Consider the following 21,635-nt stretch of genomic DNA (forward strand, 5'->3'; position numbering starts at 1 on the left):
AGAAGAACCTGCCAGGGGGCAGTGCAAGTGTTGATTGCATCACACAGGGGGTTACATGCTCCCCCTACTAAAATGTAGGATTATGCTCTTCATGCTCCATAATATCCGAAAGGTGCCCTAACATGCTTCCTCCTCTGTATCCTTCACCCTCATCAGGACCCTGTCCTCTGTTTAACTGATCACTTTGCCTAGGTCAAATAGCTATCCCTGCAATATATCTTCTTTTTCAGGGCATTGCACCAACTGACCTATTGGCAAGAGATGATTCCTATGCAGATTCTTCTTTGATGCATTTCCACTTTCAGGCTTTACTCAATATACCTGTAGCCCCTTTAGTTTTTCTACTACCATATATGGCTCTGGTTTGCTGCGATTCACTATTTTTTATTTACCAGGGATGCTCAGATTTCGGATGAGCACTGTCATGCACTTGCCCGTGCACTTTTTTGTCATAACAGCCTTTATTCCCGCGATTGCTCATTCCGGCAGCCATAGTGGCCGTAGAGTCAGGAGGGCTCTTACAACTGTTCCTTGACCTTCTGAACATAATGCATGTAAGTGCTCAGGGATGTGCTATCTTCTGCCACTCCAAAACACAAGTCAATGGGTAATCTGGCTTCCCGTCCAAACTACAAATAGTATGGTGAGTAGCTTTTAGAGTCATTCTGAGTGCAATTATATGCATGTACCAGGTGATGCACATGCGGACTCAATTGTTCCTTCCCTTGAGTATTTAAGGTGCACATCATATTCAATAAGGTCCTATTAAACCTCTCTGGTTGAGGTTCTTCCTGCTGGGGGTAGGGCATTGTTTGCGAATTTTTTATTCCATTGAGGCGTAGTAGTTTCTTGATGAGTCGGCTTTGCAAATCCCGCCCTTGATCGGAAAGGTCTACGAGGAGTACTGTGGGAGGGAATCATGACAATTTGTGATCAAGTTGGTGGATATCAGTGTTTTGGATCAGACTTTTTCTAGTTATTTTTGCAGGTTTTACTCACTGACAAAATGTATATAAAACGACCATAATTTTCTAATGTTTTGTATGTAAATGAATAACTACTGCCATATGCAGTACCATTTCAGTCCTCGCCAGAGCATGTCTGTAGGTCCTGACCTATGACAGAAGCCCTGCTTGTAAATGTACATTAATTGTATTCTCTTTTTTCTTATCTTGCGGAAAGATGGAGTACCATCCTTGAGTTATGAGACTTCTGTATATACTGAACATTTTAGTCTGCTGCTATCCTGCAATAACATCCTTTCTATTTTTCTTCCCTTTTGGGTATTACTAAAAAAAGTTTCAAACCTATACAGATATGTTAGAAATATCCTAATTCTTACTCATAAAGAAACACAGCTTTCATCAAGTTGAAATCAGAAAGATTTATTACTTCAACATCTTAAATCTTTCGTGGCTGCGAATTGTTATGCACTCAATGCATTTCATGACCTCATATCACTAGCTCAGAGGGATGCTGCTTAATATTATTATGTATTATTATTCTGTTCCATAAAAACAGTATAGAGTTCCCTGGGATGTCACCAGGGGTTTATGGGATGACAGATATTTCCATTTTTGAGCTACTGTCATTGGTTGGGGCTATTTCTTTTTTTAGTATGTTTTATTTCAGTGAAACAAAAAACATCACTTCTAAAAACATTACACTGCAATGGCATTTTTATATCAATTGTTCATGATATGGGAAGGTGGCACTTAATGTTAAAGAAATTACACATACCGGTGCAGTGACATTATTCTGTTGAACATGTGTAGACTGGGGTTTTCGCATTAGAATACATTTTAAACTGTTTTATTGTTATTTAAAGGCTCTCTTTACAATTGGTATGATACAAAACGGGAGTATTGTCTATCACTGTAAACATTTTAATTTTCACTTAATTTTTATTTATTTGTTTACCTGTATCTCATTGTTTTGCAATACAGTACAAAGCCTTCCTACGACCTGTAGGGTATTGTTGCTGGCCCAAAGAGGATAACTATGCAGTAGGTTTATATACTGTAAAACTTTCAGATGATCTTCTCTAGAGTGTGTTTTTCACAGACAAATGTGTATTGAAAAGACTGCTTTTAGGTATGTGCCTGAAGCTTCCTCTTCGAGAACACATGAATGAGCTTGTGATTCACTGTTATTAACAACCCCTTAGCATATAAAGATAGGCATTCTAACTTTTGAAACATCTGAGCTGCAAGATACAGCACTATCAATCACACAGATCACAGAATAATGCCTTTTGAAGGCACAGAAACAGAAATGAACATCTAAACCGTTAAAAGCATATATCAAAACATTTCCTTTTTAGCCTCTGACTCCTGAACTTCCTCTTTTAATCCATGGTTTGTGAAATGATTTCAACACTACACCTTTCTCATATTTTATTTACTGTATCTATTAAGATATCGTACCATTTAGGTCAACAAATATCTCATTCAACTTAATTAACAAAAAACAAATGCCATCATTTTTTTTAAATACTCGTAAAAACTGCTATTTTCAAGCCAAAATATCAGCTTGTAAACTTAAAAAAAAAAAAAAAAAAAAAGAATGTTAACCAAAGCTAAAACAGTAATTTGGGAATAAATATATAAGGTTTATATACCAAATAGTATTTTATATTTGTTTACAAAATTACTTTGCATTCTCTGCTACATTTTAAAACCGTCAGTTCTTAAAAGCATTCGTTTTGCCATGAGGGCTACATAGATTGTCTATCTATAGAGTAGTTCGCACAGTCACCTTTTGACTCAACATTTGCATAAAACAACTTGCCTAACTTTGCATATTCATGATGCCGGATGTAGACTACAGCTCCTGCTTTGTGTTATGATGAGCAAATTAAATCAGTCTTCCTTACAACTTAACTACACAACAATATTTGCTATGGATAATTTTTTTTTTTATTTTTTTTTTTTAACCTCATCACCCTCGCAATACATAAGCATAAATGCATAGCACAATTAATTTATTAAATTAATCATTTGATAGGTATTAAGATAGTACTAAGATAGTCCCTCTTTATCCTATAGTATATCCTATATCTATATCCTATAGTGACCCTCCTGGGGTAGAAAGTAAAGCATTGAAACTGTTTATTTAATAACGTATTTAGCAATGTTGTACTTATGAACACAATATTCTATAGAAGTCGGTAAAGAAACCAAAATTGTCAGTGAGTGAAAAACAGTAATGATGCAATGCAAACCATCTGAACAATCACCTACCTCAGCAGTAGTAGATATTATCCTCCAAACTGGTTGGCTGTTTTTTAATCCTATCTCTGCTCAGCTGTCATTTTTACAACACACGATATTGTTATTAACTGTAGCTTTTATGATAATTTTCTGCTCAGTCATTCTTCATCTCTGTTGGTGCATTCCTACTGTACTCTCAGGTTTTAAATGTTGTTCTGCCAAATATTTTTGATCATAAATAGCACAGAAGCACCCATACGTTTCAATTTCTATAATAATAGTGGATATATACAGTAGGAAGAGGTTTATAAAACGTACTGTTTATTTCAACATGGAGAAGGGAAGCATAAAAACACTTATGTTGTGCTTGCTTTTTAATTACTTTTGATACCATTTAAAAAAAATTTTTATAGCTATATTTCACTGTGCTCATCCTATTTTAACCTAACCCAGTGAATTGAAGATGGATTTCTGTGAGCCCATTCTGTTTGTTAGAATCCATTTTGGATTTGTAAATGGGATTTATGTAATTCAGTATCCATTGTTTCCCCCAGACGACTCTATTTTGTAATGTTAGTTTTGGAAAGTGAGAAAAACAAATTTAAGGAAACTGATTTGTAGGAAAGTTAGAACAACTGAATTGTTTATAGTATATTTTGGGTACAAATGGAACCCATCAAGGTTACTGGCTTTGTGCCCAGACTTTTCCAAGGATGAGAATGTTATTGTTTTATTTATTTTTTTAAATTTTATTATTGCTTTATACTAACAAAGCCATGCATAGGGTAATCTGCAGATGAAAAAAAATGACTATATGAATCTATTTTTAGAGTAGATGTGTCAGAATGAACAATACCATCAAGAATGCTTTACCATTCTCCGTCTATAGTATGTTTTAGTTTGGCCTGTACTGGTTACTACAATAAGCCCGAATGCAACATCCAAATGACAAAGTACTGTATATCGTTTCATACTTATCTGTTTGTCTTCCAATAAGTACGGGTCATCATTTCTGGGGTAGAATACTATTTGCCAATATATATGCATGGCAGAATTAAGTGCATTGCCATGTATAAGGGTGGAGCTATATAGCCTGCCACCAGGGAGGTCCCAGTAAACATAAGACCAGTTAAGCTTAAAGATGGGCAATTGTATCAGCTTGGTCTGCAAATTGACACAATTTGTTCTATTTCTTCCCCAAACCCACAAATGTTTGTGTACATTTTTTGTTATTAAAGAACCATGGAAAAGCAATTCCACCTACAAGGTTTGTAGACCTTCCCAAACACACCTTTATACAACATGTGGAGAGACATCTGTGCACAAAAGGAACATACCTGAGATGCATGCTACTTTAGATATGTAAAGTGTGTATTCAAATGAATTATATTAGCATATTTCCTAGGTATTTTAGGTGTGTTCTTTTTTGTGGTGGAGTGTACAGTATGTAAGTTACTTGAGACTCGAGTAAATTGCTGTTCTCTCTCCCTTTCTCTTCTTGCGAAGAAACGCAGTGGATTCTTACTTTGGCAAAAAATTCACCCATCTCTAGTTAAGCATAATATACTTAATATTGTATCTGACTGGCTAACCCCATCTGGTTGACTCCCTGTCCATACTGTACACTGGTACAGTATATACTTCCTGGTTGCACTCATACTCTGTCTTTGCAACCATATGGTTCCTCACTCTGCTGTTACAGACTTTACCTTCTTCTGCATTCCGACCTATCCCTGATTCTAAAATCAATCCCATATTTGCAGACTAACCAACATTCAAACTTCTTAACACAATTAGTCTAGAAACACGACAAATTGGATTATCTGCCTTTATAGGGTCTGACAGGCTTTTTGTTACCTTGGATGATGAAACATTTTATTTCTCATGCTCCTGATATATTGTACAGTAGATCTGAGATTTATTACATATGACAGGATGCTTAGAACAGCTCTTACGTCTCTCTATATTTGGAAAATCTTCTTTATCAGCACTTTTTGCCTTTCATTTTCAGAAGGTTGTACTGTATGTCAAACATGAGTAGAAATCAAGGCGCTGTACAACTTTTACTGGGGAACATGCTCACAGTTGAGAGGTTCCCAAATGGATTGGTCATCGGTTACAATTTAGAGGCAGTCATAAATTAATGAGTTAATATACTAGAAAAAGAAGAAATGTTTGATAAAATATTTGAGAATTTATTTAATTTCAAGTTTTGTACTTTCCAGTGCACTATATATTACCTGTATTTTACTTTAAATTGAATTTTTTTTAAATACTACCAATATGTATGTGCATGTACAATAAATGCTCCAATTTTAGTTTCTTTGCTACTTACCAGTAGTTTTAAGTTCTAATTAAAAAAATTTTTTAGCACACTCATTTATACAATACACGTTGGTTATCAATCACCTTCTTAACTGATCAGAGTAGGTGAACAAACAAACGCCATGTTTTATGAGGATTTTAGGCTTTGGTAAAAGAGTACAAATTGTTGTACTCTTGCATCATAATCTTTTTGTATAATAAATATTTTACGAGGAACTTATATGCATATCCTTAAAAACATTATATATACCTGGCATACACATAGGCTAACCAATAACTTTGATATTGATGGTTCACAGGCCAAATATGTTGCTGCTAACACACATTTTTACCCAAAGGGCATTACATTACAAAATGTATCATTCTAGTGTGGACATACATAGAGAGAACTCTCGGTTCACATAACTCACAAAAGTTGGGAGTACCCAGGTTTAATTTTTTTTTACAAATATGGTAACATAGTACAGTATTAAAGAAAAGGAGGTCTAACAAAAAAAGTATTTAAAACCTTTGTACAGTTTCAACAGAAAAAGAATGCATAATAGTTGCGGTGGGGTTAAATTCCATTTAAATGGGCATTTCCTTTTGCCCGATTTTTTTAAATAAATGCAGCAGTTCCTTACCTTTATGGCAATACCATTATCTAAGCTGCCGATCGATTCATACTCCTGTGATCGATCGGTGACGATCAGGGCAACATGGCAGTGGTGTAGCTTCCTAAATTGATGTTATAGCAAGCCACGGAAGCTTAATACTGTACATGAAAAAAATCATTACAACGGGCATAAGGAGTGAAAAAAATGCAGTAAGTATTCTCTAATACTACACAACTGATTTAAAAAAAACACACACAGGATTTTTAATGAAATGCTGCTTTAAAGAGGTTATCCAACGCACCATAAAAATTATTTTGTTTTTATATATGCATTTTTTTTACCTTTATTGAAAACTAATTACCTAAGCTGCCAATTGATTTGTTCTCCCCTGATCAATCAGCAATTTTTGCTTCCGAGGGTTCATTAAATTGCTGCCTTTCAGTTTCAAATCAATCCTTCAGTCAGTGTAACTCAGCAGCTACAATATATTCTTATATTACTAAGGTGACATTATTTATTGTTACAGTTTACAGCTCAAACTGCTGGGAACATTGGCAACAAATTATCACAAACAGGAAACTGTTACAAAGATCTTGCACTGCTGGGGAAGTGTGCTGAAACCTGGTATAGAAATTAAAGGATCCTTAGTATATTAAAACTAAATAAAAATGGCATTAAGAGTTGAATGGAAAAAAAAGGTATTATCTAATACTGCTGAACTGATTTATTTAAAAACACACACGTGTACAGTAGGATATTGCTTGGTTTGCTCCTCTAATTGAATTTTTCAACATTTACATGCAGATGGATCAGTCCACATACTGACTCCTAAAAGCCCTTCTAAAATATGACCATACAGAATTAATGGCTTTTGAGTCTGTTTTAAGAAAATGCCTTTTCAAATAAAACTAGACGTGGGATTGTGCTGGAAAGAAAACTAGACCCGTAAGGGGAGATTCACTTTGCTCTCTGATATGTAGTATCAGAGCTCTATCCTGCTTTACCTCCCATTCAAGTCAACAGCAGCTAATGCAGAATCAAGCTCCAATACCCCTTAACGGAGGTTAGTGATTCCTGGCTTTAGAAAGAATGGATATTTGATCATCTGATGGCACATGCAAAGAAATAAATAACTCTCAATGCTGTTCCTCATCCATATGAATTTAAGGATTCATACTTTGTGGAGGTGAGAGGGAATGGATATTGAGGGTTCTCACCTACTCCTTTTTTGGCCAAGTGTGTGCCATTCCTCATATAATGGATGAAATTCCTCTGAACATACGTCTCTTTCTATTAAGTATTTTAGTTTCACATCAATATAGGTCCATATTGTATCACTCCCAAAGTGTACACCATTTATTTGTTTAATTATACTTAAAAATAATTTCTAATTTCCTTGCATATATTCCATCATTATAGTCCTAGTGAACAAATAGAGACATGCATTTATGGGTGTACCGTATATTTACAAATTACTTTGAAATGTTTCATTTACCACTTCAAATGAAAGATTCTTCAATTCTTAGAACCCTTTGAGTGCCAGAGGGGCTTACCGCCCTTAACCCGGTAATGGACAATGAGTCCCTCCTCTTCCATTCCACTTCACCATAGACCACGTCCTGTGCTCCATGGGAACACAGGATATGACCTAAACTGAAAAAAGTTTTCCTTGGGCTTGACATAGCCACTACATCATGGGGCCCCTAGAATGCCATACCCTGTGATGTAGTGATAGTCTTGGGGCAACCAAATGGTTACATTGTTCCAGCAGAATCTAATTTATTGAAGGAATAAGTGTAACGGTGCTCGTCTCCAACCAATAGGCCAACCCACAGTGCTTAGGCAGGATATAGGAACAGACCACCGGTCTTGGGACAAAATCCTGATTGAGAGAAATCTTCAGGTCAGAGGCTGAAGTCGGAACAGGGAGCAGCGTAGTCGGTCACAGTACCAAGATCAAGGAACTTTGCTGCAGTGTAGTCGGGGTTCATGGTTCCAAGGTCAAGGCATGCTGCAGCATCGTAGCCGGGTCAAAGTTCCAAGGTCAGGGCAGGAGAGAGGCAAACAGAATCCAGGCCCAGACAGGGTTACAGCGCAGGCAAAGAGTAAAGCAGAAAAACAGCCAGGGTCCAGTAGCACAAGGATCAGACACCTAGTTCGGGCACTGGCTGGGAATAAATGGCTGCTAATTATATCCTCCATTTTGGTAAAGGGCGAAGTGAAAATACTTCCTGGTTTTCGGCCATCTGGGTTGTGGGTGATATGTAAATGAGCTTTGACAAGTCTTTGCCAATGGAGGACGACTGCGACAGTGGATCCTGATAATAAGGTTTTCCCATTTAAAAGACGGAATCCATATTTGTCTGCTTAAGTTATTACTCATACTTGCAAGACTTCAGATTTTTTTTAAGTAAATCTACTTCCTGCACATGATTGCCATTTCAACTTTGTCTTTGTTATATCCATGAATAATTAATTGAATTAATAGTGTGTAAAAGGGATAAGAGAAAGATATATTTTTTAAAATGTTCACCAACCCCAATTGATTATGCTCTGTACTAAGACCACAGAATCCAGAGAATCTGCAATAAAGTATATGTTAAAAGGATAAAGCCCCATAAACTCTTTAATTCTGTAACCCCCCTCCCCCCAGAAGGCTGTATGAGTTTAACTCGTATAATGTTAGGTCTCTTGCCCCATGATTATATCCTGCTTTTTTTTTCCCTTTAATTTTTTTGTAGCATTAACAATCATGATTTTCATAATTTCTAGCATCTGAGGCTACCATACTAACCTTTAGGCTGAGCTCAGACAGCCTACTACACTACGATGCGTCCGCGCCTCTGCCTGCTGGGCGATGTGTGCTCATAGCCAGCAGGCTGAATGACGCGACTTGGAGGCGGGACTTACGTCATCCATTTAATTTTAAAAAAAGAAACAAAGTGTGTGTGTGTAATATAATTTGCTGGTGAAATACACGTGACGCGGCTGCCACTTGAAATTACAACATCAGTTGTCTCCTTCAAGTGCAGCAGTGTCAATGCTGTACTTCGCCGCCAGGAGTCGTTTCTTGTTTGACAACTCCCATTGTCAAACCTACAAGAGTGCCGAACGTGCGCACACACGTAAGCGCGGGCACGTTGCGTAGCAGCCTGTGTGAGCGGGGCCTTAGACTGCACTGTATTCTGGGGAGAGCTCCATTTTAACCTACCGGACATTCATTATTTCAAATGCTTATATCTCCTGATTGAAGCATCGTTTTTAAAAAATATATAAAACACTGTTGGAAAGGGCAAGAATATGTCTTAAATTAGGTGAAAAATGTGTTTATTTCCACAATGGCTTGTGGTATGTTATTTTTTACAGTTCTGGCAAGAGAAATATTTTAACCACCCAAGTGGACTTGCTGAAGAGCTTTTGAATTGATTTTTTTAATCAATCACAGCATTTTGTTCCTCTTATTACATATTTCTTTTTGCGTTTTAACCTGTTTCCATGGGAGTGCGTGATATTGTTTATTTGGCGATTAAATAAGAGTTATTGCCGTCTCAGTCTTCTGCATTTGCTGAACCTCCATCACTTACAAGGCAACATAACATACCAGAGAGCTATATGGCTTCACTAAACAAGCAAATGGGCTATGCAGAGCCCTGTAGTGCGACTAAAAACAGCATGTTTGCTTGTCGGCATAAAATGCTTGGGAGAGAATGTAGAAACACATGTTATCTAGATGCCCACCTGTTATTTCAGCATTTTAACAATGACTCAACACAGTTGTGCAAGTTTAAATGTAACATATCAGATAATAAACAATGTAGGTCAGCCTTCTGTTATTTTTGAGGCTCAGTTGCCTCCAGCCACAGTGTTAATTGATATGATTGTGTTGGTACTGCACATTCTAAATAAGATATTAACTACACAGTCAATCACTATAAAAATGTTAAATACCATTGGAAAGCGCACAAAACAATGGAGCAGTAACTTTCAATCAATGCAGTTGTGTACAGTAAATTAGTAATGAGATGCACACATTTTGCTGTATTGCAACAAAACTAACACCGTTTCTAAAGTGCTTTAGCTGTTGTTTGGACACTTCAGCTTTTAGTGCCATCTATCCGGCATCTCTCATGAATAACGCATTTATTAAAAGCAAAACACTGATTAAATATTAATTCCCCCCCCAAAAAACAGGTAGGCTACTGTCTTGCCAGCATAATAAGCAATGTGTGTTAACAGTACATTTACACTTTGGAAGAGGGCTAACATGGTTGGTGACGAGAAGCATTTAACTTTTTAAATAAAAACTTTGAAGTTATTGATGTATGGCCATATGTTGTTCTGTGTCAGTCAATGAAATGACTTTTGTGTAGATCTTTAACACAAGTATAATTTTCGCTTAGCACCTAACATTTAGTGTTCACATTTAAATTCTCAGTATGTCATATTTATTAATCATATATCAATTCCATAACACTTGCCAGTGCTGATCTTTGCAATGGATTTCATTTTAATGTACCTGTAGTCAACTTTATTACTATTTGAATGGATGTACAAGAGTAAAATTTTACTTTCAATATTCATGCAAAACAGTCCATAGGCTTTTTCACTTTTAACTGCGCATCATTGGATGTTTTTGATCAATTCTAAGGTACGTTATTCAATGTCATAAATCTACTCGGTATAGTAATAAAGTGTTTTGCCTGCAAAATCTGTATTCAGTGCAAAATCTGTATTCAATGCATAATCTGTATTCAGTGCAAAATCTGTATTCAATGCATAATCTGTATTTAATGTATTTTGCTTTTGTTTAGAAATCGAAGGCTCAAAAGGACCAAACAAGCTAAAAGATGGAGCTCCCGCTGAGGATGAAATGACCAACCAAGACGTGTCTGAAGGTACAGTGTGCATTTTAATTACAACAGTTAGAGAATGTAGGGTAACATTACACCGTCTAACGATGAGATGGTGAGAAAAACACAGTAAATCAAAACATTTGTAATAATATTTATTTATAAAAATATTTTACCAGGAAGTAATACATTGAGAGTTACCTCTCGTTTTCAAGTATGTCCTGGGCACAGAGTTAAGACAAATAATACATGTTTACAAATACAGTTACATAATGAGCAGGGTATATATTATATACAAGACATTTGCATGCACAGTTAAAGATAATTTGTATTATGGGCGTATGAAACAGTTACAGACCAGATTAAAATGTGTGACAGCCTTAGATTTGAAATAATTTAGACTGGTACTGATATTCAATTACCTGTTTAAAATAACATCATAGATTGCAAAACCATATGTTAAAACACCATCTATTCATACACTTCTGACATGATGCACTGCTTGTTCTGTATATTGATTTAGAATCAATATTAATAACTATTTTGGGGCTGCAAAGGAATGTTTTCTAACACAGCCATAATCACAGTACTGTAAAGTTGGAATAGCACATTAGACATAGTTAAATATAAATTTGTCCACGGCGGCATACTACTTTTCCCACACTGCACATTTCACATTATACCCCCATTTAATTCCCTCTCCTTCTCATCCTTGAAGTTCATGCTGTCTCTTTTCCCCCTTTTCTCTGTGTTGCTCTCATCTATCATTCCTCTGGACCTACACTTCCGGCCCTGACCTAGCAACTTCACTTTCATGAACTTTGGACAAGTTGGCTCCTGCCACCACACGTTGCCCCCTGAAAATGTAAGGCACAACCATGGTGCACACTCGACCTGCTACCTCCAAAAGTGCCCATGCACGTTACTGGCTGAAATCACACTCTAAAGCCGATTACCGCCACTATAAATTCATACTCTCCTCCAATAAAACTGACCTTTCCCTTGCCAAGCAAACCTACTTTTCTTCACTCATACTAACTCTGCCCTCTAACCCTCAACGCCTATTTGCTACGTTTAACTCCCTTATCTGTCCAACTACATCTGTGCCCGCTTCTACCCTCACGGCTCAAGATCTTGCCACCTACTTCACAGACAAGATTACTGTAAGTCAATCAGACATGACATCTTCATGTCAAGCTCCACATGCAACACCTACCTCCCCTCTCACACCTAAATCCACCCTCAGCTCATTTTTCCCTGTGAATGAGAATAAGTTATCTGTGCTCTCTCATCAGCTCACCCTACAACCTGCCCCCTTGATCATATTCCCTTACATCTCCTCCACTCCCTCTCTTGCACACCCCACTATAACTCTCACCTTAAGCTTTCTCAACGCCTGCACATTCTCATCTTCTTTTAAAAATGAGTGAAAAAATTAACCCGGCGCTAGATATATATATATATATATATATAGTGATTACAGATGCAGCGGCCACGACCATTTCTTGAATTCGTTTTCGAGATCTCCCCGAGATCCTTTCAACCTTTGCCGTGACAGACTAATGGCCCATCGGATTAACAAAGCCACTACCTCAATCTACCTGTCAGTAAGAGAGAGGCTGAATCAGTCACTCTACATGCATGTCTCTAACAGGCGATTGCAAGGGGTTTATTTAAATTTTAACACTACAGTATTGTAGCAGGGGGTCTCTGGAGCTGAAACGCATTGATTTTAGATCTGTGGACCCCTTACATCCCGAGATACAGGCCCCGTTATGGGGTTCCGGTATCCCTGCCATGTTAAAATCATGTGGGTCACGTGATCGTGGGATTTTAACATGGCAGGAGATACCGGCACCCCATAATGGGGCCTGTATCTCAGGAAGTAGGGGGGTCCCTGAGGCTGAAATCAACTTTATTCAGTTCAGAAGACCCCCTGCTCCCGCACACTAGTATCAAACGAAGACCCCCTGCTCACGCACACTATGAATAAAAATAAAATGTAAGCAGCTTCATAGCTTCATTACCTTAGCAGCTATCCGCTAAAGTAATAATTTTTTCTTTGGGGAGGCGGGGGTGTTTGATACTCGTGTGCAGGAGTAGGGGGTCTTCAGAGCTGAAAAAACTTGATTTCAGCCTCGGGGACCCCCTACTTCCCGAGATACAGGCCCTGTTATGGGGTGCCGGGATCTCCTGCATATTGGTGTATGTGTGTGCTCCTCCAATATTTGTTAGTATATTTCTATTCTTATCTACTTTTCAACCTTCGTTACATATTGCCGTTCAACTGTAAAATATCTTCAGTGTGATTATTGCACCTATTTTATGTTTCACTTTGATTTATGGTCTCTAACAGCTTAAATAGGGCTCTTCAATTAGTTTCCCAAATGGGCCAGATCAGAGAAAATTTGAGAGTAGAAGGGCCACAAGAGTATTGTAATCTAATTTTGGATACATTAAAAGACTTGCTTCCCAGCACAAATGCTCCAAGCCTCAATATCGGTGATCCATAAACCCGGTAAGGACCCGGCAGACTGCAAGAGCTACCGGCCCATTTCACTGATTAACTCGGACCTTAAAATATACTCGAAACTTATAGCCAACAGGGTGGGTAGCGTCCTTCCCGGGTTGATACACACGGATCAAGTAGGGTTTATCGGAGGTAGACAAGCGGCAGATAACACCAGGAGAATTATAGACTTGATTGATCTGGCTCAAAAAGAAAAAATACAATCCATGGTGTTAAGTCTGGACGCTGAGAAAGCCGATAGAATAGACTGGCCCTACCTTTCGGAAACATTGAGAGCATTTGGCTTTGAGGGACGCCTCCTGCAAGCCATCCTGGCGTTGTATAAAAATCCAACAGCAAGAGTGAGATATCAAGGCTTCCCCTCAGAACAGTTTGAAATCAAAAGCGGAACACGTCAAGGATGTCCGCTGTCGCCGTTACTGTTCGCCTTATGTATAGAGCCTCTGGCGGCACACATTAGATTTAACCCAGATATCTCTGGTATCCCAGTGGGAGACCAAATGCACAAAGCCGCGCTTTATGCGGACGATGTCATTCTCACAATAACCAAACCTCTCACATCTCTCCCAAATATATTCGACATATTGGGCAAATTTAACCAAATCTCGGGATTCAAGATCAATCAGTCTAAATCGGAAGCCCTCAATATTAATTTACCAAAAGAAGTCGAAAAACTGATTGACCTCAATTTTCAGTTTAAATGGCAACCCTCTGCGATCAAATATTTAGGGGTGTATCTCACACGGGATTATAAAACTTTGTATAAAGCAAATTTCCCCAAGATCATAAAGACACTGGGAGAGGATCTCCGAACCTGGATGAAGGGGAACATCTCTTGGATTGGGAGGATACATAGCGTGAAAATGAATCTCCTCCCGAAGATGCTATATCTCTTCCAGAGTCTCCCTATCCCATTGGTACAGGCGGACATCCTCTCCCTCCAGTCAAAAATTATGACATTTATTTGGAATGGGAAAAACCCACGAATTACTAAAGGGATTTTAAAACGTCCCACGCTTCGTGGAGGGTTAGCGGTGCCTTGCTTGCAGGCCTACTACAAAGCAGCCCAATTAGGGCAGATTTTCCAATGGCACACAGACCCAAGCCTACGGAGATGGGTTGAGTTGGAAAAGATATGTTGTGCACCAATTGAAATCCGAAATTTAATCTGGCTACCCAAAGAAGGGGTACGCAAGATGCACATCCCGCTACAGACCATGGTCAATTCGTTAAAAGTCTGGGAGGCCACGAAGCTTAAATGTAACCTGACAACCAAAGCGTCAGTAATGACGCCAATATTGGGCAACCCCGATTTCGCTCCGGGCCTGAATAGCAAAAATTTCTTAATCTGGACTCAGAAGGGATTCTCCCGCCTAAAAGATCTGGAGGGCAAAAGGACCATACAATCATTTGAGCAAATTAAATCCTCTAAGAATATCCCAAACAGCGAATTTTTTAGGTACCTCCAGCTCAGAGATTTCTACAACAAAACGCCAGTAAGACCGGCACGAACAAATTTTGAGCAGCTGTGTTCTAGAGATACGGACACGAGGGGACTCACGTCTAGAATGTACAGGGAAGTGATCTGCCAGAAGTCGCCCAATGACAATAGACTGAGTTACATGAGACAGTGGGAATTTGACCTAGGAGAGACTTTAGAGGACGATGACTGGGACAGAATTATTCAGGCAGCGGCAAAAAGCTCAATCTGCACCACATTAAAGGAGAACACATATAAAGTCCTAATGAGATGGTACTACACTCCGACGCGCTTAGCGAAATTTGTAAAGGGCTACTCTCCTCTCTGCCCTAAACAGTGTGGGGAGGCAGCAGATCTCCGACATATGCTGTGGTCTTGCACGAAGGTGGCCCCTATTTGGGAACAAATCAGAGATTGGATTCAGCGGATTCTCGATTTGGAGATCCCCCTCGACCCGTGGCTGTTCCTGCTGGGCAGACGGATCGAGGGTCTGTCAAATGCGTCGCATAAATTGATCGCGCATTTTGCCACTGCCACGAGGTGTGAGATCGCAGCATTATGGAAACAGCAGGAGGTACCAATTATCCCTAAGATCAAAAATAGAATTTGGTATGTCTGCCGGATGGAACAATTAACGAGTCTAGTTAATGACACCGGCACAAATTTTCTAAAAGTCTGGGATCCATGGTTGACCCAGGCAGACATCCCAGGAGTGGATGCCGCCTCAATTCTGCATTAATTAAACTAGGTGCGTTCTCCTTTATGGGCAGACAAGACAACACGACTTAGAGACGCACAGCTAGCAGACCCTTCGGATGCCATAGAATTGGGAAAAAGCAATGATCAGGAGGAATCCTCGGAAGGACCTGTCCCGACTCAATCTCTCAGCAAGGGCCGACAATACTGAAAAGGAGCTACGGTATCGGCATCCCTACTCCGGAGCCCGGCTACCCACTATCTCCCCCCTCACCTCCCCTCCCCCACCCCTACCCTCTCACCCTGTCCCCTTGTCATGTTCGTCTGGTCCTGTCTGTAAACCGTTAAGTCTGTTCGTCTTCTAGGCGTTTCTTTATATGTTTGACAAATATGGAAATGTAATAATGGGCTGTGGTACATTGGTTGTATCTGTATTTTCCAATAAAAAATTTGAAGTTTAAAAAAAAAAAGACTTGCAAGTTATTACATGTCAACACTTTACAAGCATGTATTATATCTGTCCCATATATACCTTATCAGTAGGTTTTACTGTGAAAATTGCATTTAGCCACCTAAGCAACAGCAAGGAAATTATCAGTAACACACGGTTCAAGAGAAGCTCTATGGCCCTTCATGGATTGGATTTGGCCCATTGGCCACCAGTTAAGGGGTCCTATCTTAAACAATAGGGGTTAATCACATTAGTAGCCACCAGTGTTACTCATTCTTCAGGTTGCGAACTCCACGCTGTAACTGTTAGTATTGTCTCCTTTCAAATTTGATGTTTTCATCCCTGTATTGTAAGTCTAGTTTCCTGTACAGTATTTCAAAATGCCTTTATGATTCCTTGCTGTAAAGCCACTGGGAATATAGATTTTGACATAACACATAGAAGTGATAACACTGATCAATTTTCTAACATTTTCATTCATTATTAATAGCACACCAAGAAGATTTGAAAAAAGATGAAATCAGTCCTCAAGTGGATTATTCCATGGAATCTCAAGGTATTACACTTTGAAGTGGAATCATAAACTAGGACATTGCATTCTAAAACATACAAATACTTGTCCTTAAACATTTGTTGGAAACGCAACATGTTTTCATGAATTATATGCTGTTATTTGCTTTGTTTTGATTATTATTTAGGGTGTAAATTAGCAGAGCTTTAAAACACATGTTCAATTATGAAACATCCATGAAAAAAACTGTAGCGAATATGTTAAATAAGTAAATATTTTCATTTTGTTGCATTTTCGCCATGTGGAACTGGGAAATTGTCTCCTGTCGTCCAGAGAGGCTTTGCAATGCGTTGCAAGAAACTCTTGCAGCAATTTTTTTTAAAACCAGCATCTTTGCTCCTTATTTTAATATATCCCGATGTTGAAACTGAATTCAACCCATTATGTTTTTTAGAGTTATTAAGCAGCCAAGGGGTCGATACAAATGCAGAGATGACCTCAAATTCCCAAGTTGTTGAAGTGAAAGGTAAATAAAAATGTACTGCAAAATGCTAATTTGTTACGTTATTTACCTGAACAATGTGTTATAATTCTGTATTTAGAGTATATTTGAAGAAGACACTGGTGGGGTCTCATAACTACTGTACATCTACAAATATTGTATCATAACCTCTAATGAATCTACACACCTCCAGGAACAATACCCCTTGCACTGGTCACTTACTGTAGGTGTGTTTGCAGCATGTGTTTTTGTATTTGTTAAATAGACATTTAAAAATAAGCCTGACCTGTTTTTAATTGTTGCTTTTTACACGTTTGTCAAATTCTTAAACCGAGGACGCTCCTACATCGCTGAATGAGGACACAATTTTGTGCAGTTGTGAACTGATATCTACAGTATCAATAGTTACCATTTTCCCCCTAGTTATATTTATCAATAGTGGGTTATTTTAAAGAGTTATAATTTCAGCAATAACATTAACACTGAATTTATTTATGAAATCTTTAGGAAAATAACACTGAATTGTTAGAGTTTACTGTAGTGAATTATTTTATTTTAGAAAATGGCAGCAGTTGCTAAATTATTTCAGCCAGATCATTTTAGTACAAGGAAACAAAAATTGCCTGTTATCATCAAAATTATCTAATTTATAATAAATGAATTGTTCTCTATTAGATGACTATCACTTTGGTCCTAAAAATGGCAGCACTTAATACTACCTGAACTGTCATTCAGTGTTTGTTGTTTTTTTAAATATGATCTGCAAAAAAACTATTAGAAAATTATGTAAATGTGTTAAAAATAAGATGAAATACATAACTGGCATAATTGTCTGGCACGTCTCGCGTTAAAATGATTTGCAATTTGACAAATCTTCATGTTAACACAATTATTGAATTAAAATCCTGACTGGATGCTTCTTGTAAAACCAATTCAATCCTCACTATGCTGACCTAATAATAAACTTCTTTTGTCAGAGTCATTGACATATGCTTAATTTCAAAAGCGTGTTAATTGTATTGACACTTCAGAATGACATAGCCAAGTTAATAGCATTGGCACTTCTCATTTCCTATAACAAGCTTCACAGCATTTTGTCTTTCTCTGTTTTTATTGTGAATTTCTTTTGGGACTAATCCTTCAATCCATGTGATCAGTCAGGCCCATATTATAACTGTTTTGTTTTATTTTAAACACGTACTCAATTTAGGTAAATAAATTCGATTTGCTTCAATTGCAAGCACTATTACAGATATGTTCTAATTGAAGCTTCCGTGTTCCCTGTTTTATTGTCCCAGTAACTGAGATATTGTGTTAGGTTGTTTGATAAAAAGGTACTGGGTTCTGTAATGTAATGTACATGGTTATTATCCCCAAATGGACTGCATTGCATTACCATGCTAGACAGCTGAAAGGAGGATTTATCAAAATAGTATTTCATTATTGCATTTTAGATTTGGCAATGCTGTCACGGGAGACCAGGCAATTTACACCTTTTTACCAGGATCATGCATTGAGCAAAACAAGTTAATTAAATAAATTGTAAATTTATTCACAAGAAAAAGCATACACACAATGATACACAAACTACAACAAAAATACACACTTACTTGGGAATTGGGGTAAAAACCTAGACTCTCCTAGGTGCAGGGAATCCTAACCCTGATAACAGTTGCAAAAACAGGACAGAAAATATTCTAGGGAGTTTTTGCCGAAGCAGCCCTTTTCTTGCTGGAGACTTGAAACTGGAAACTTACAATCTGAGAATCTAAGAGGACTGGAGAACTAACTATCTGATGGGCTCAAGGGGTTATAATACATCTGACTTTCATTCACAGAATACTACCCCCCTATCAGAAGCGTGAGAATATTCCCAGCAACCAATCAGAGACAAACCGGTAGAAAAAACAAGTTACCTGGAAATCTGAATGAACCAAGGGGCATATGCAATTTGGCACCTCTGGCCCTGGTTCCCTCAGTGTCACCCGCAGTGACAGGCTCCTGCCAGTCTGGTGGGGCAAATGGAAATGCAAAGAGCGTCCATTGATCTCAGGCCGTGGTTACTTGAATCCTTCCCTCCTGTCCAAATGGTCTTGACAACTCGGACATCCTCTGGGGCTTTCATCTCCAGATGTCCTTCCAGACCTACAGGCATCAATTGGTAGCCCCTGTGGCCTGTCAGAGCATTGGTTTTGAATTCCCAGCTCATTTATATGCACAAACAGATATGTTTTAAAACACACTGGTCCATAAAATATACACTTTAAAAATATCCTAAGTCTTTTGGTTATGGGAAATCGAATAAGAAGCTGCATGTTATTTCTTACTAGCCATATGCCCCACACTCTGTACAATAAACTTAGGACTGAATTTTTAAAAGTTCCCTCACAACCTTAAAGATGATTGGAGTACCCCCAGTACATCTAAGCAGGTTCTGGGTTACCTGTACAGTAACAGGGTATCCCCCCTAACCTGGGGCCCCTTTAGAGTTACAGGGATACTTTACATCCTTTTACACCATTTACCTTTCTGAGCTGTGCTGAAGCAGGGACCCTTAGTAGTAAGAGTCACGCAAGCGTTTTCAAAGAGAAATATTATCGAGACAATGTGTCTACATGCATCCAGGAATCTGACCTGATTCCTGGGTACATTTTTAGGAGAACCAGCAACTCTGGTCTGTCTGCAGGCCATATCCCTAAGACCTGGAAAACTGCCAGAGTTGTCCCAATCTTCAAAAGTGGGGAAAAAAACACTGTCTCAAACTACAGACCAATCTCACTTCTCCCAATCCTATCCAAAGTCATGGAAAAATGTGTCCACTCCCAATTAAGCGACTACTACACCAAGACAAATTTCCCTAGCCAATTCCAATCTGGGTTTCGTCCTAAACACTCCACCGTAACTACCCTGCTAAAAGTTTGAAATGAAATCCAGTGTGGAATGGAATGGGGACAACTCACTGGTGCAGTATTCCTAGATTTTGCAAAGGCTTTTGATAAAGTTGATCATGCTATCTTGCTTAACAAACTCCAGAGCTCTGGAATAGGGAAGTATGCCTTAAACTGGTTTCAGTCCTACCTATCAGGAAGATCCCAACATGTGTCCATCTCAGGCTCTAACTCGAACCCCCTGGATATCACCTGTGGTGTCCCGCAAGGCTCTGTTCTGGGGCCCCTACTCTTCTCAGTGTTCATTAATGATCTTCCCACAGCTTGTAAGGAAGCCTCAATACACATGTATGCAGATGACACAATCCTATATGCACACAGCCATAGCCTTTCTGACCTTCAACACATACTTCAGTCTGACTTTTTCAGACTCGAAAACTGGATTTCCCAAATCAAACTGTTTTTAAACACTGGCAAGACTGTAACAATGGTATTTGGGACCAAGACTAAATTCTTAAAGCTTCCAGCGACTGAGCTCCATATTAGAACCAACACTAACACCACCCTAACCCCTGTCACTAGTTTTAAATACCTGGGCTTATGGTTTGACTCCCACTTAACATTCGGAATGCACATTGATACCCTGACAACCAAGACCTATGCCAAACTAGGGGTACTTTACAGGAACAAATCCTCCCTAAGTCTTCTGGTCAGAAAGCGTATCGCACAGCAGATGCTAATGCCAATTATTGACTATGGAGACATAGTATATGGCACGGCACCTCAACCCCACCTTAGCAAACTTGACACACTCTACAATTCAATTTGTCGTTTTGTTCTCCAATGCAACTACAACACACATCACTGCGAAATGCTCAAAGAACTAGATTGGTCATCACTAGAGTCTAGGTGCAAAGTTCACCTTTCCTGTCTTGTCTTTAAATTCTTTAAGGGCAAGCTACCCAGCTATCTGAACAAGCTCCTCACCCCTACCACATGCAGCACTTATCACCTGAGATCAGACTCCAAAAGACTGTTCATGGTCCCAAGGCTCAACAAAGTATCCGGCCGTTCCTCCTTCTCTTACCGTGCACCCCAAAACTGGAACAACCTACCAGAGACTCTCACATCCACCACCAGTTTAAGTTCTTTCAAATCTAAGGCTGTCTCACATTTTAATCTGGTCTGTAACTGTTTCATACGCCCATAATATATATTTTCTTTAACTGTGCATGCAATGTCTTGTATATAATGTATACCCTGTTCATTTTTGTAACTGTATTTGTAACCATGTATTATTTGTCTTAACTCTGTGCCCAGGACATACTTGAAAACGAGAGGTAACTCTCAATGTATTACTTCCTGGTAAAATATTTTATAAATAAATAAACTCTGGGCCCTGACAAGATAGCCACAACCTGACAACACTTTCTCCGTAACCCTTCCCCCCCTCCCCCCCCCCCCCCCCCATGAAACTCATACCACAGTCATCCCTGCTTGCTGGCATTCCTGGAAAGGTGAAAACACAAAGATTCTTTATTGTCGCATAATTATAGGTAATGCTTTTACAACAGTTGGTTCCAAGAGCTGACAT

At 38.6% G+C, this 21,635-nt stretch overlaps 1 protein-coding gene across 2 annotated transcripts in view; it reads left to right on the forward strand.

Annotated features, from left to right (window-relative positions):
* Positions 1 to 21,635, forward strand: part of MACROD2 (mono-ADP ribosylhydrolase 2) — a 1,806,074-nt gene that overhangs the window by 1,726,732 nt on the left and 57,707 nt on the right. The window contains exons 14-16 of one of the 2 annotated variants that reach the window (XM_075596063.1): positions 10,945 to 11,028; positions 16,631 to 16,696; positions 17,106 to 17,177. In XM_075596063.1, the coding sequence (XP_075452178.1) occupies positions 10,945 to 11,028; positions 16,631 to 16,696; positions 17,106 to 17,177 (222 nt within the window). The remainder of the gene's footprint in view (positions 1 to 10,944; positions 11,029 to 16,630; positions 16,697 to 17,105; positions 17,178 to 21,635) is intronic. The other variant, XM_075596064.1, reaches the window with a different exon arrangement.

The sequence above is a fragment of the Ascaphus truei genome, chromosome 4 (assembly GCF_040206685.1).
Source record: "Ascaphus truei isolate aAscTru1 chromosome 4, aAscTru1.hap1, whole genome shotgun sequence".
NCBI lineage: Eukaryota > Metazoa > Chordata > Amphibia > Anura > Ascaphidae > Ascaphus > Ascaphus truei.